The sequence below is a fragment of the Harpia harpyja genome, chromosome 3 (genome assembly GCF_026419915.1).
Source record: "Harpia harpyja isolate bHarHar1 chromosome 3, bHarHar1 primary haplotype, whole genome shotgun sequence".
In the NCBI taxonomy this organism is placed as follows: Eukaryota; Metazoa; Chordata; class Aves; order Accipitriformes; family Accipitridae; genus Harpia; species Harpia harpyja.
In genome coordinates, this window is record NC_068942.1 from 24,075,374 (window position 1) to 24,088,902 (window position 13,529).

Consider the following 13,529-nt stretch of genomic DNA (forward strand, 5'->3'; position numbering starts at 1 on the left):
CTAAGTAGTAGCTCTGTTTATATTTGTCTTTGTCATATACCTTACCTTTAGTATTATTTTTATTAAGATGTTGTGTTGTCATATTTACCAGTGGGGGGGGGGGGGGGAAGGGTATTGTAAATGCATCTACTAGTTCTGCTCTGAAGCTAATTTTGTCTTTGAAGTATGAAATGGAATAAAATATATTTCAACAGTGAATACATACAAATAAAACTCTTTTTCTTAAAGATGTAATAAAGCTGTAAGTAGATAAATAATTAGTACTATATAACAACTTAAAACCAGGACAGTATAGCCTGCACCCATTGTTGGGGAGAATAAGTCATGTAGACTGGTAATGGTTTTCTTTGGAAAGATTTGAGTGTCTTGTAGAAGTTATTCTCTCTGGTCCATTCAGTAATGTTGTAGCTATGCTTCAGTTTGCTGTGCTATATCATGAAGCATACATGCGCTGTCTGTACCATTGAAAAACTGGGAAGCTGGAGGTTGGAGGTATTCTTTTTCTTTTTTTCTTTTTTAGTTATTATCGTTAAGCTCTCATATGGTCACTAAAACATGTTCATTGGCTTTCAACCTTTTAACAAGAAGATACATGTTTTTTTAGTTGCTAGAAGAATCAAGATGTGTGATATTTTGGGAGACTCTTTAAGGAGCATCCTTTTTGTTTTGTCATGGATAGGAAAATGGGCAAAATCACTTGTGTCTTTTCATCTTTCTCTGCTGATGTCCAGGGAAGGGGGAGTGATCAAGACCAAATTACCAGTGTGGATTATACAAAACCAGTAGTGGTTTATACCAAAATGGTAGTTTCAGATGGGTGTGCAGTGTTGGATTACAGTGGGCAGAGAATATTCAGTTGATTGGCTCCTGATCAGGTGCGGCTGCTGCAAAGGCACAGGTTTTGGTCTTGGCAAAAAAGAGGAGACTAAAGGTATATTGGGGAACTAATGAATAACAGTGTACAAATATATAGGCAGGTGCTTTTTGCAACAGGCATTTTTAGTGTGGTAGCTTGCCATTACAGTTTTTCAATCTCTAAACTCCTTTTGGAGGCCATTGGTAGCCTGTAAGTTTTCCATTAATTGGGAGATAAATATATATTTTATGTACTTTTGTATGTATGTGTATATATATATGATAGAGCTTAATTTGGGCTATTTATATTATTTCTAATGTTGAAGAAACTCAAAATCAAATCTCAAAATGCATACCATTACACTTTACCCAGAGAATTACAGTTCTCTCGTAACAGCTGAAGCAGAAGCATGCTTACAGCTAAGAAGCTCTTAAGTTGAGCACAGCCAATTTTGACTTGTTCAGATGGCAAAGTATTTGGTGTCCTAGTAGCTCTTTCATTTTAAAGCACGAGTTGCATGCTTTCCATGATATTTCTGTAGTTGCTTGGAATATAGGAAGAGAACATGGTTTTCCTGGGTGTTCAGAGCCAAGTTTTCAGAACCTCCTCAGCTAGTATGCGTATTGGTCATAGGTGGTTCGCTTGAACTGTCATGTAGCACCTGCATCCATTCAGTGTGGTTTTGTTTACAGCTTCTGTTTTGGTATTCATGTAGAGAGTTGTTTCTGTGTTGTGCTCTAGATGTGGGGGAGAAAATGCTTGTTGCTGAATAGAATAACGCCCCTCTTGATTGGCTGTGCATTGGCTTGAAGATTTTAAACTTGGAAAATCTTGGCCTGGATTAGCAGCTATTTCTGCAAGGTGACTGGAGGACAGAGCTCTCTAATAGCTGAGATTTCTTTAGTGGTTGCCTTACCTTTTCCTTTACTTGGGAATACATTTTAAAACATGTTGGAGAAATCAGAATGGAAGAGTACTGTTTTGCATTGTACTGTAGCTTGGTCCATGGTATATAGTATTTAAAGGAAAAAAGACCAGTGTATGAAATCCATGGCAGCTGGAATTCAAAGAAAGTTGTAGAGTTGCCATGGTAGTGGAATTAAATGTTAAGAAAAATAACTTTCAGACTCTTTTTTAGGGAAGAACAAGTAAGGCTTTCTAAATAAATGTTACTTGTATTGAACCTTTTGCAGAACACTGAATATTTGCAAAATTACAGTTATTTCAACACCACTTTTTTCATGACCAATAATTTCCTTTTCCAAACATTGAGATAAGTGCTGGTAAGTGAATGTGAAGTGTATTTGGATTTTTTGGATGTCTGGTTCAGAGCTGTGTGTTAAAAGCATTTGTTTTTGATTTATCCTATTCTCATCTGATCCTCTCAATGAAATCATGAACTGGAATGATACTTCTTTTATAAATTGAACTAGAAAATTTTCTTCTGTTTCCCTAAACTTCTCCATTTTCCCCTGGGAAGGCTGTATTTTATGTATTTGCCCAACAAAAAGAAGTTGGAACCTATTATTCTTCAGGCTGTATGTATTCCAGGTGGAGGACCCACTAATGGTTGAGGAACAGAAAAAGATACCGAAGTCTTTCTATCTTGTGTAGGAAAACTTAATTTACATTTCAGTGAACATACAAAAATATTCGTTCTTTTCCTGGCCTGATGAATCAATGCAATTATGATGCTGATGGGATATTCTTTAGAATTAAATTTTTGTGTGTGTTGTTCCAGCTGCCTTGTAGGTAGCTGGTTTCTATGCAAATATGTACAAATATATACTTCTCCAGAAAACTACAGAATATCTTTAGAACATAATAAAGAGAAACAAAACTTGAATATGGAATAATCTTTGTCCAGTTGCTATCACTTTTGCAACATATCTTATAAAAAGTTGCTGAAGCGTTTAATTAAGAACAAAAGAGCTATGTCATATGATAATTTGTTTTGTTAAAGGTCCCGTCGTCTTCGATGCAGAAACAGAAAAAGAACTCTTTCAGTAATTTCCAGGAACTGCTGAAAAAGCACAGAACCAAGGCATAAAGCTTTGAGAGCTTTGAGCTCAAAGCTCTTGGGGAAGCTGGCCACTCAGGTGTGAAGACCTGAATAAGACTGGCTGTTTGCACCAGACAGTGAAGAATGTTTTTCCTGACTGGTGAATAATCTGCCTTTCAAAAATAGTATTTCATGGTCTTACTGAATACTCCACTTCAAGAAAAGTTCTGAGGCATTTTGCACTTTTCTCACAGTTTCTTTATTAAATGATGCTGCTGGTTTGGCTGTAAAGAGAATGTGGGGTTCGGAAGTTGGTGTAGATGTCTGTTGTTAGAAATATAGTAAATACTTTAGGCCTAAAAGCTAACTTAAGAGTACTTTGTGTAACTATATTATTCTGTTAATTATAGTAAAAAAAAAAAAAAAGAAAAGACCACCTTGTGTTAAAGGATATGTGTAAAAGTAACATCTTGTTTCATATGTTTATTCAAGTCTAAAGTGAATTATACTGAAGTAAATGTCTTGTTATGCGAGAAGAAATGAGCTGTAGAAGTCTTACGGAACTTATACTTGGAGTAAAATACAAACTGAGTAAATATATAGTGAAAGCAAGTGGGATTGCATTGAAGTCAGAGAACAGTTTGGAAATGCTTGAGATTGTATAGCTTTCATTTGTTTTTACCTTCTGCCCTTCAAAACATCTCACTTCCCACCTCTGAATTAGTAAGGGTTGGTAGTTACTTTTGTTGAGCAAATTAATATTATATGTAAAGTTTTAGATATATATAGAATTTTTATATTTTCAGAAATGGTCCAGTTAGGAGTTGGTATACTTGTACCTTCATGAAATGCCCAGAGACAAGTTCTGGCTTGATCAGATTTCTAGGTTAACCACTTTACTTCGTTGATGATCATCTATAAACCAGGAGACTTGGCGTACTGTATAGAGCTTAGAAGTTGAAGAGAAAAATGATAGGAGGGTAGAAGTCAATTTACGTTGCTTTTTTTGATCTTGGACATCTTTACAGAAGGGGGAACCCCCCCCAACAACTCAAAACTGAGTGCTTGATACATTTAGCCTTACTAGCTTGAAGAGTAAAAGGAGTTGTCTAGCAGTCTCTTTTTTTATTATTTTTAACAGCTCTGAATGCCTTGGTATTCATTAGAGGCGTGTCTAGCCTCTCAAATTAATGAAACTTGATTCAATGTGGGTAGAGTTGTAAGTGAAGTATGTTCTTTAGGTGTCCTTCCACGTTTCTTCTGAATCTAGTTCTATTTTTGTGTGAATGGAAGGGGAATGAAGGTGGATTCTGTTCTTCAGAATAGAAAATTCATTAGTTAAATACAACTCCAGAAAGGAAGAAAATGGAAGATGAGCCATAATGATTTTTGTGTGTGCTTTTTTAAAATGTAACTTACACTTGGTACAAAATTCAGTTGGGTTTATCACTGACTAGTGGATAAGGCAGATTACTGTTCCCCATCTTTAAGGCATATTTCATATTCCAGGATAAGACCATGTAAATAAGATGATGGAATTGGTCACTTTGGTAAAACTAAAATAAGAAAGCTGGGGGCGGGGGGAAATCAGCATAGCTAATACTGCTGTATCTTTCAGCCCCCCAAATTTGTTGTTTTTCTCTGAGCTGCTTGTTTGGGTGGGGAGTGAGTTAGAGACATTCTAAAACTTTGAAGGCATTCATTTGGTGCCTGTTGCGTGCCTTTTGAGTGGGAGAAAAATCTATACTCTTTCTTAAGTTCCACTGAAAACTCCCACCACTTTACCTTCATTAGGACATTCAGCTTCTCACAGGAGCCACCCTTGCAGCCCCTCCCCTGCTACCAAAACCCCGCCATGCAAACCCAATACAGTCAGCAGCAGAAGGAACAGTAGGACTGCTTCTGAATGGGGCAGGGAACCTGGTGACAAAAAACCTGGAAAAGCTGAGGTATTCAAAGCCCTCTTGGCCTGGGTCTTCACTGGTAATACCAGCCTTCAAAAATTTCAGGCCCTGGAGACCAGGGGGAAGGTCTGGAGCAAGAAAGACTTTGCCTTGGTGGAAGAAGATCAGGTTAGGGAATGTTGGAACAAAACTACATATGTAAGTCCGTGGGAGCTGATAGGATGCACCCCTGGGTGTTGAGAGTGCTGGCTGATGTCATTGCAAGGCCACTCTTGATTGTTGTTGAAAAGTTTGTGGTGGTCAGGGGAGCTTCCTGAGGACTGGAAGAGAACAAATGTCACTCCTGTCTTGCAGGAGGGCAAGAACGAGATTCTGCGGAACTAAAGGTGGGTCCCCCTCACCTCAGTCCTTGGGCAAGTGATGAAGCAAATACGGACAAGGATGTGGTTGAGAGTAGTTGGGCATTGATCTATGAAGAAGTCACGCCTGACTAGCCTGATAGCCTTTTAAATGAGATGCATGGCTTGGAGGATGAGGGGACAGTAGTGAATGTTGTTTATCCTGACTTCAGCAAGGCTTTCTAAACTGGCTCCTGTAGCACTCTCACTGACAGACTGATAAGATGTGGGCAGAAGTGCTGGGCTCAAAGGGTTATGATCAGCAGAATGAATTCCCGTGACTGGCATGAGGGCCAGTCACTAATGGTGTACTCCGGGGGTTGATACTAGAGCCTGTATTGTTCAACATCTTCATTAATAGCTTGCATGATGAAACACCAAGTTTTGCAGACAATGCGAAAGTAGGAGGAGTGATTGATGGATCAAATGGTCTGTGCTGCTATTCAGGGGGACCTCAACAGGCTGGAGAAATGGGTCAACAGGAATCTCATGAAAGTTCCACAATGGGAAGTGCAAAAGTCCTGCCCCTGGGGAGGAATAACCTCATGCACCAGTGGACACTGGGGGCCGACCGGCTGGAAAGCAGCTTTGCAGAAAATGAGCTGGCTGTCCTGGTGTTGAACATGTCAGACGTTGAGTCTACAATGTGACCTTGCACACAAAAACCAAGCAGCATCCTGGGCTGCTGAAGGCAGTGCATTGCCGTTAGGTCGAGAGAGTTCCTTCCCCTCTACTCAGCGCAGGTGAGATCACACCTGGAGTGCTGGGTCCAGCTCTGGGCTCCTCAGAACAAGACAGACATGGACAGACTGGAGCTAGTTTAGTGAAGGACCAGGAAGATAATGAAGGGGTTGAAGTACCTGTCATACAAGGAGAAGCCAAGAGAGCCGGGATTGTTTAGCCTTGAGAAGAAAAAGCATGGGGGGGGGGGGGTGTTACCAATGGGTATAAATACCTAAATAGGAGGGTGCGATGAAGATGGAGCCAAACTCTTCTCACTGGTGCCTCCTGGCAGGACAGAGGCGATGGACACAAACGGAAATAGAGGAACTTCAGTTTAAACATGAGAAAACACCTTTTGGCAGTGATGAAAGCTCTGGCACAGGTTGCCCAGAGAAGTTGCGAAGTCTCCATCCTTGGAGGTATTCAGAACCTGACTGGACACAGCCCTGAGCAACCTGCTCTAGCTGACCTTGCTTGAACAGGGGAATTGGCCTAGATGATCTCTAGAGGTTCCTTTCCACCTCAACCGTTCTGTGGTGTCAGACCATTTCAGTCTTTAAGGCTGGTCATGTTGTATGAAGATGAGCCCAGTTACCTAAAAACTAGAAGCCAATTCATTTTGTTTGGAACCAATTGGTAAACAATTGAGAGCAACTTAAATGATAAAATTTGTGGCAAAGTGTTTTTTACATGTTTAAAACATCAACAAAATACGTGGCTTTCTCAGGCATTGGTTTCTACTGATCAGTTAGCTTCATTATTAAATATGAAGGCTCCTGATTTTGAAACTAAAATGTCATTTGGAAGCAAGTGGTAGATTGTCATCCCGTGTTGCACAACAACTATTTAGTAACATCTGGGGTTTTTTGATTGTTTTAAATTTTATTTGTTTGTTTTTAAAGCAGGATCTTATGTGTGAGGAGTAGACGGGCATGTAAAGCTAAGTTAATGTTAATTTCCTTAGCTGGCCAGGCATTGGGTGGGAGTTCTTGCTGTGCAGTGTCCACTTCACAGTGCCTTTCCAGCAAGGAACAGGCAATCTCTATTCTGTTGTTTTCTTCTTTCTTCCTTCCAACCCTTCTCTTCATGTTGGTTGACGCACTGTGAGGCCCAGCCAGTGCTCTCTAACCCTTCCTGGGATGAAGTCTCATCCTCCTTCCCTCCCTTAATTATGTATGGTTTGTGGCTCCCACTGCAGCTGTTTAACTGCCTATACCTTATCACTCTCTCTGTGATTAACACCTTTGTTCATACTGACTCATTTGTGTGAGGCCAAGCAAAATTTAAGCAAAGACAGAAAACCGCTAGTGTGGCTAAAACAAGGGAGATATTAGACTTGCTGACACAAGGGTTTCTAAAATCACTTTTTTTCCAAATGCAGTTAAAATCAAGCTAAAATAGATTAGAGACCATATAACGCCTTACAAATGTTGATGCTAGATATGGGCAACGATCATTATAAAACCAAAGGTCTATAATGAGTACAAAGGCATTATTAACTGTAGCCTTTCTCACCTTGGCTTGCACCAAAAAAGTCAACTTTATTGGATGGTTGCAGGAATTTATTCTTGAGACACAGCTTTTTAAAAATTTTTACCTGTACTCTGGAGGAAAGAAATAAATGCTGTTGTGCTAGCAAAGTGTGCAGGTGACACATTAGAGTTGTCAGTGTTTGGAATAAAAAGTGGGAATAGGTCAGAGAAATCAAGCTGGATCACTTGGCAAAGTCAATGAGAGTAAATACAAATGTAGTTAAATGGAAGGGAATATTGAAGAGCAATGGTGGATGTGAGAATTTTGTTCAAAACAACAACAAAAAAACTGGTTTGAGAAGTCCTCTAAAAATTATATGTTTATGGACAGTGTTCAAACCTGCGGGAGATTGATTCTTCCTTTCTCCCCTGCCAGTTCCATGGTGTTGGTAAAAAAAATTTTCCCATAGAATGTAAGTTCATAATACTGGTTTTTTTCCATGTCAAATCACTTTTTAATTCACTTAATTTTATTTTTAACCAGTTTTCGGATTTTTGTGTTTTTAAGTTTTGATGAAGGCCAAAGAGTGAGATAGATCCCAGTTTTCTTGTTTCCAGTATCACCGTGTTGCCTCTTATTTCCTGCAGTAGGTTGTTACTGAGCAAGGGGCATTTCACCTGTTGAGTTTCCCAGGGATATGTGAACTAGTAGCAAGTTGCCCATTACCACTTCACATCAGCAAGAATACAATCAGAAATACTGGCTTAGGTTTTGTTAAACTTAATCATCTTCAGTGATTTAAAAACAAACAAACAAAAAAACCCAACAAACTTGAAATTTATCTCAAGTACTTTAAAAGGTTTTTCATAAATTCAGATATATATTAAAAACTAAATGCTTATATGAAGTCATTGGTTGTTTTATCCTAAAGAGTCTGCTTACAGTTTTGATTTATTGACAGAACATCTCTGCAAATTGAACTTCTAGTTAAGCTTTTTTCTGTTTTTGTGAGCTACAGTTTCATTTGAAGGCATTGCTAGAAGCTGATTTCCAACAACCATCTCCATCTTGCATTAAGAGCAAACAAAAGGTGACTTCTGAGTAGGTTGAGATTGTTGTGTAAGCTCATTTTATTGTTGTGACAGAGACCTTCCTTATTCTGTTTATGTGTGTGCATGTGTGTGTTAGGGTTTTCTGGGGGGGGGTGGGGGGTTTGTTTTTTTGCTTGTTTGTTTGTTTTTTAAGCTGTAGGATGATTTGTCAGAAACCAAAACTAGATTTATCTTGTGACTGAACTAATCTTGGTTTCCTGCTGTCTGAAGTAGACTGTTGGCAAGGAAAAGATTTGTCATAAAGCAAATGCAACTGCATCTTTTTCTTGTATAAGGGGAGGGTGAAGAGGATATAGTAGAGCCTTAAGGCAGTGACGCATTGACTGAAAGTGCCTTGCTCCACAGTTAATGATCCTGTTCCTTCACAAACTGTCTTGAACTAGGAAAACTTCCTTGAATCCTTAGGCTACATAGGCAGTTAACTGAAATGTTTTAGGACTGTTTTTACGGCCTGAGGCCAGTGGGCTTGGCAGTTGTCCATACCACTAAGCGCTTATGCTCCTTACAGAGTAGCTACAATCCAGTTTGCACATTTAATGTAGTTTGACCTGTGCTGACTCATGAGCCAGTGCCTGGTTGGTCTGGGCCAAAACCAAGCAATGCAAGAGGTTTGTAGGTGTTTCACAGTTGATGCTAGGAAGTGAATGTGATTCAGTGCCCAGACCCCTGCCCTGGTCCTGCTCAGCTCGCTAGTACAGACATAGCCTTGGTCACATATAAAGAATGGCTAACCAGAGTAGTAATGAAAGTATTAGCTACCTCTCTTGGCACTGATAGATCTTGTTTTTCATGTGTGTGTATTGCTGTGGACATTGCTGGGCATTTATGTTTTTACTTTTCACATATTCAGAAGCTGTAGATCTGAATATATTACCTGCTTTATCACAGATCTGTGGAATATACAATGTATTACTATTGCCATTCTTTGGTCTAATGATACTGGGGAGCATTTGACTGAATGTCTATGTATCCGTGCATATAAGTATTATACTCTGTTGCTTTATCATTGCATGAGTAGCAGTTTAAAATTAGTAACACTGAGATTTATTTTCTTTGCTGAAGTTCTTGATGGAAGATTTCCATTTTGTTAAAACAAAGTAGATTCCTGCTCCTGGATCTTCTTAGCTTTTAAACTTGAAAAAAAATCCCAAACTCTTTGAACAAGGTTCTGTTAGTGAAAATCAGAATTTTCTGTAAGGTTTTGGTAAATTTATATGTAATTTTTTGTTTGGTGTTTTTTTGTTTGTTTAGCTGTAGTGGGTAGCAATATTCTTAAAAAAAAAAAAAAGATTGTCTTGCAAGTGGTGGATAAATGTTTGATTGTATAAATCTCAGAAGCCAGGTTGCCTTGGAGAAGATTTGAATGTTTGCTGATCTTTAGATGATAGCTATGTGGAAGCTCTTGGACTTTGTTACATTTGAGGTAGTTTACTCATCCATGGAAGCTGTCTCAGTCGTCCTGAATTTCTTACAGTAGGTATAAAGTGAGAAGCATATGTTTGGGCACTTAAAATTGAAAGTTGTATTGCATCTTTATGCTCTGCTTGCAGTTTGGTACTTTTTTGCACATCTGTATCATAGGCTACTTTTTTGTATGTATTTTTCCCTAACTGCGGCAAAATGAGAGAATTACTATAGTAAGCTGTTCATATGGCAGGTGGTCCAGTGTTGAAAGAAACTTTCCATCCCAGAGGAGTATTTTAGTTTATGAACCCAATATAAATGCCGTGTCTTTTTTTTTTCTTTCCCCATTTGGTAGTGGATACCCTGTTTTCAAGAAAACTAAATGGAAAATACAGACTTGAACGTCTTGTTCCAACTGCAGTCTATCAACATATGAAGATGCACAAACGAATTTTAGGACACTTGTCTTCTGTATACTGTGTAACTTTTGATCGGACTGGCAGGCGAATATTTACTGTAAGTACAAAATCTTTATTTTTGTAGATTTTTTTTTTTTAAGTACAGATAGCATGTCACTGAATTGTTTCCAAAACCTAAATATACTGATGTTGTGTATCAAGAGTAGATAAATGCTTTACTACTGTTACTGTCATATATGCTTTTTAATAGCCATGGTTTGCATGTTAAAATAATTTTGGAATACATATCTAAAGGCTAGATGTGATGGTGATTGCTGATCTGTGTAGTTCAGTCAGAAAACTCGCGTTATTTTCAGTGGAAAGGATTTACCCTATGTAGGTTCTTTCCTCTGGACTTGTTTTCTCTAGCAAAAACATAAGCAAAAGAAAGGACCACCACCACAGAATTTGATTAGGAAGTCAGAGAGGACAATCAGTATGTAATTAAAGATTATTTTGACTCTTTTCTATTAACTCTTGTTAAATTTAAAGCACGAGTATTAAGTTTAACAGTCTGGTGATGCACTTAGATTTGGTGCCACACGTTGAAGGAAGCTAGAAAGCTGAAAACTCCCATGGTGTGTTGTAACAGATGTTGGTTCACAAGGAATTATCTTTATGAGATCCCAGGAACTTTTTTTTTTTTTGTACCAGTGTTCTTAGTATTTTTAACTGTTGGCTTTTTTGTTGTTGTTAAAAAAAAAAAAATATTGGATGGATGTCTGAAATCAGTACTGAAATTGCAAGTTTCCCAAGGCATGGGAATTATAAAAACAGATAGGTGTCAGTGTAATTTGGATTTCTAGATAAATAGTCAAGTTTAGTAGAGCCAAAGATCTCATAAATACACACCTCATGCCAATCTGGGACACTTTGGATGCATTTATTACCTTCCCACAAACACTGTATGTAATTGATACCTTTGTGGATCCAGGAGCTTGATTGTGTCTTTTCTAACCTCATGGCAGGTAACTCGGAACAATGCAAGTGGAAGTACGGTTCAGTTCTACTTTATGTATTGCAGTCCTAACTTCTAAAATTCTTTCAAGGCAGTTGTAAATATAATTTGCCCTTTCACCCACATACATTTTGCTTTTGTTGCGTGGAGGGATGTGCGGTGGCAGGGGTGGGACACTTGCAGTGTTTTGAATAGACCTGTTTATTTGTTTGCTTGTTACTTCAGGCACAGCAGAGACTTTTTTCATATTTCTTTAGCTTTCATCAGCAAGCTAAGTCCCTCAACAGTCATAGGCATTAAATTCTTATGTCCTGTAGTTTATGCATGATTAACCTATCAGAAAAAGGACTCTCTGTTGTGGGTTTATTTTATATGTGACATGGCAGAATAGATTAGAGATTTTGTGTACCAAGTATAAAAATCGTCTATGCTTACCCTGTTCGCCTCTAAATAAAAACTTCGTTTGTGCTTCCTAGATGAAGTGCATAAAAGTCGCTGTTGAGGTCTTCTGATTCTTCATTTTCCTAAAACTTTCCTGTATTCCTAAAATCTTTCCTCTTCCAGAGATACACTAAACTTCCTCTTGGGTGCATCTGCAGTGATCATTTGTTGTTGCACATGCCCTTGTTTTTTGCAGTCTGATTTAAAAGTGATTAAAGAGAGGGAATTCTCTTGACTGGTAACAGCAGTTTAGTTCCAAAAGAAAAGTAGAAGATCTGAAATGGAGTGGAGGGGAGCGATACTGCTTCTGCAACCCCAGAGCTTTGCTGGCAGTCCTTTGCTGGCAGATACACTGGTGTCCTGGTACAATTGCTTGAAAAAGGTCCCAGTTTAAATCATGGTTACTTCAATCTAGTGTTAAATAAAGTGCCCATAGAAATAAATTGTGGGTCGTGAATTTTTATTTTGGAGGGCCTGGGACAGAACTTCTTACCTCTGCATTCTCAGGTAAATCCAGTGGTTTTTGTGTAGATGTTTAAGTGGTTGTTGGCATATTGAAAACCAATGGGTTGTATTCCACATTCCAGTAAAATCCAAGTTGCTGTAGCTGGCGTGATGTAGTCAGTGGATAGAGTCATGAACTGTCTTGTTGCAATTGCGTCTGCATAATGAAATGGTGCCAATTCATTTTTAATCTAGACCACTACAATTTCTAAAGTCTCTAGTGTAGTAAGCAGAAGTAGGAATTTATAATAAAAGGTAAGCCAAACTTCATTCCAGAAGTGTCAGTTGCCAAGCATGTAAATTTGCCTGCATCAATAGGGAATCATTCTTGCTCTACGATTTTACTCTACAACCTCCAGCATTCAGTGTGACATTAGCTAGATAAGAGGCTGTTTGAGACTTATGATGCATCTTCTAGAACCAATCATAACTGTTTCCTTTTCCTCCTGACCTCTGAAGGATTGAAAGTCTCTAAATTCAAGTTCTGTTTATGTTCTGCTTCAAATTCAAAGGCAAAGAAAGTAATCTCAGCACATTTTTGAGTCATACTCTTCTGGGAGATGTTATCTTTGCTAGGAAGAAGATGCTCTTAGTTTGCCTAAAGGCAATGAAAACAGGACATTATGCAGTTTTCCTACTAGCAAGTAGGTCTGTATTGGGTTTGCGTGGCAAGGTTTTGGTGGCGAGGGGGCTACAGGGGCGGCTTCTGTGAGAAGCTGCTAGACGCTTCCCCCATGTCCGACAGAGCCAATGCCAGCCGGCTCCAAGATGGACCCGCTGCTGGCCAAGGCGGAGCCCATCAGTGATGGTGGTAGTGCCTCTGGGAGAACAGATTTAAGAAGGGGGAAAAAACCTGCACAATTGCAGCCGGAGAAGAGAGGAGTGAGATGTGAGAGAACCAGCTCTGCAGACCCCCAGGTCAGTGCAGAAGGAGGGGGAGCAGAGATTCCCCTGCAGCCAGTGGGGAAGACCACGGTGAGGCAGGCTGTCCCCCTGCAGCCGAGGGAGGTCCACGGTGGAGCAGATCTCCACCTGCAGCCCGAGGAGAGAGGACCCCACGCCGGAGCAGGGGGATGCTCGAAGGAGGCTGTGACCCCGTGGGAAGCCCGTGCTGGAGCAGGTTTTCTGGCAGGACTTTTGACCCTGTGGAAGGGACCCGTGCTGGAGCAGTTTGTGAAGGACTGTCTCCCGTGGGAGGGACCCCACGCTGGAGCAGGGGAGGAGTGAGGAGTCCTGCCCCCGAGGAGGAAGGAGCGGCAGAGACAAGGTGTGATGAACTGACCCCAACCCCCATTC

The 13,529-nt window shown here is 39.6% G+C and overlaps 1 protein-coding gene across 2 annotated transcripts in view; it reads left to right on the forward strand.

Moving 5' to 3' along the window:
- The window catches only part of PHIP (pleckstrin homology domain interacting protein), a 121,982-nt gene that overhangs the window by 11,809 nt on the left and 96,644 nt on the right, over window positions 1-13,529 (forward strand). For both annotated transcript variants that reach the window (XM_052781667.1, XM_052781666.1), the window contains exon 7: window positions 10,228-10,388. In XM_052781667.1, coding sequence (XP_052637627.1) covers window positions 10,228-10,388 — 161 coding nt within the window. The remainder of the gene's footprint in view (window positions 1-10,227; window positions 10,389-13,529) is intronic.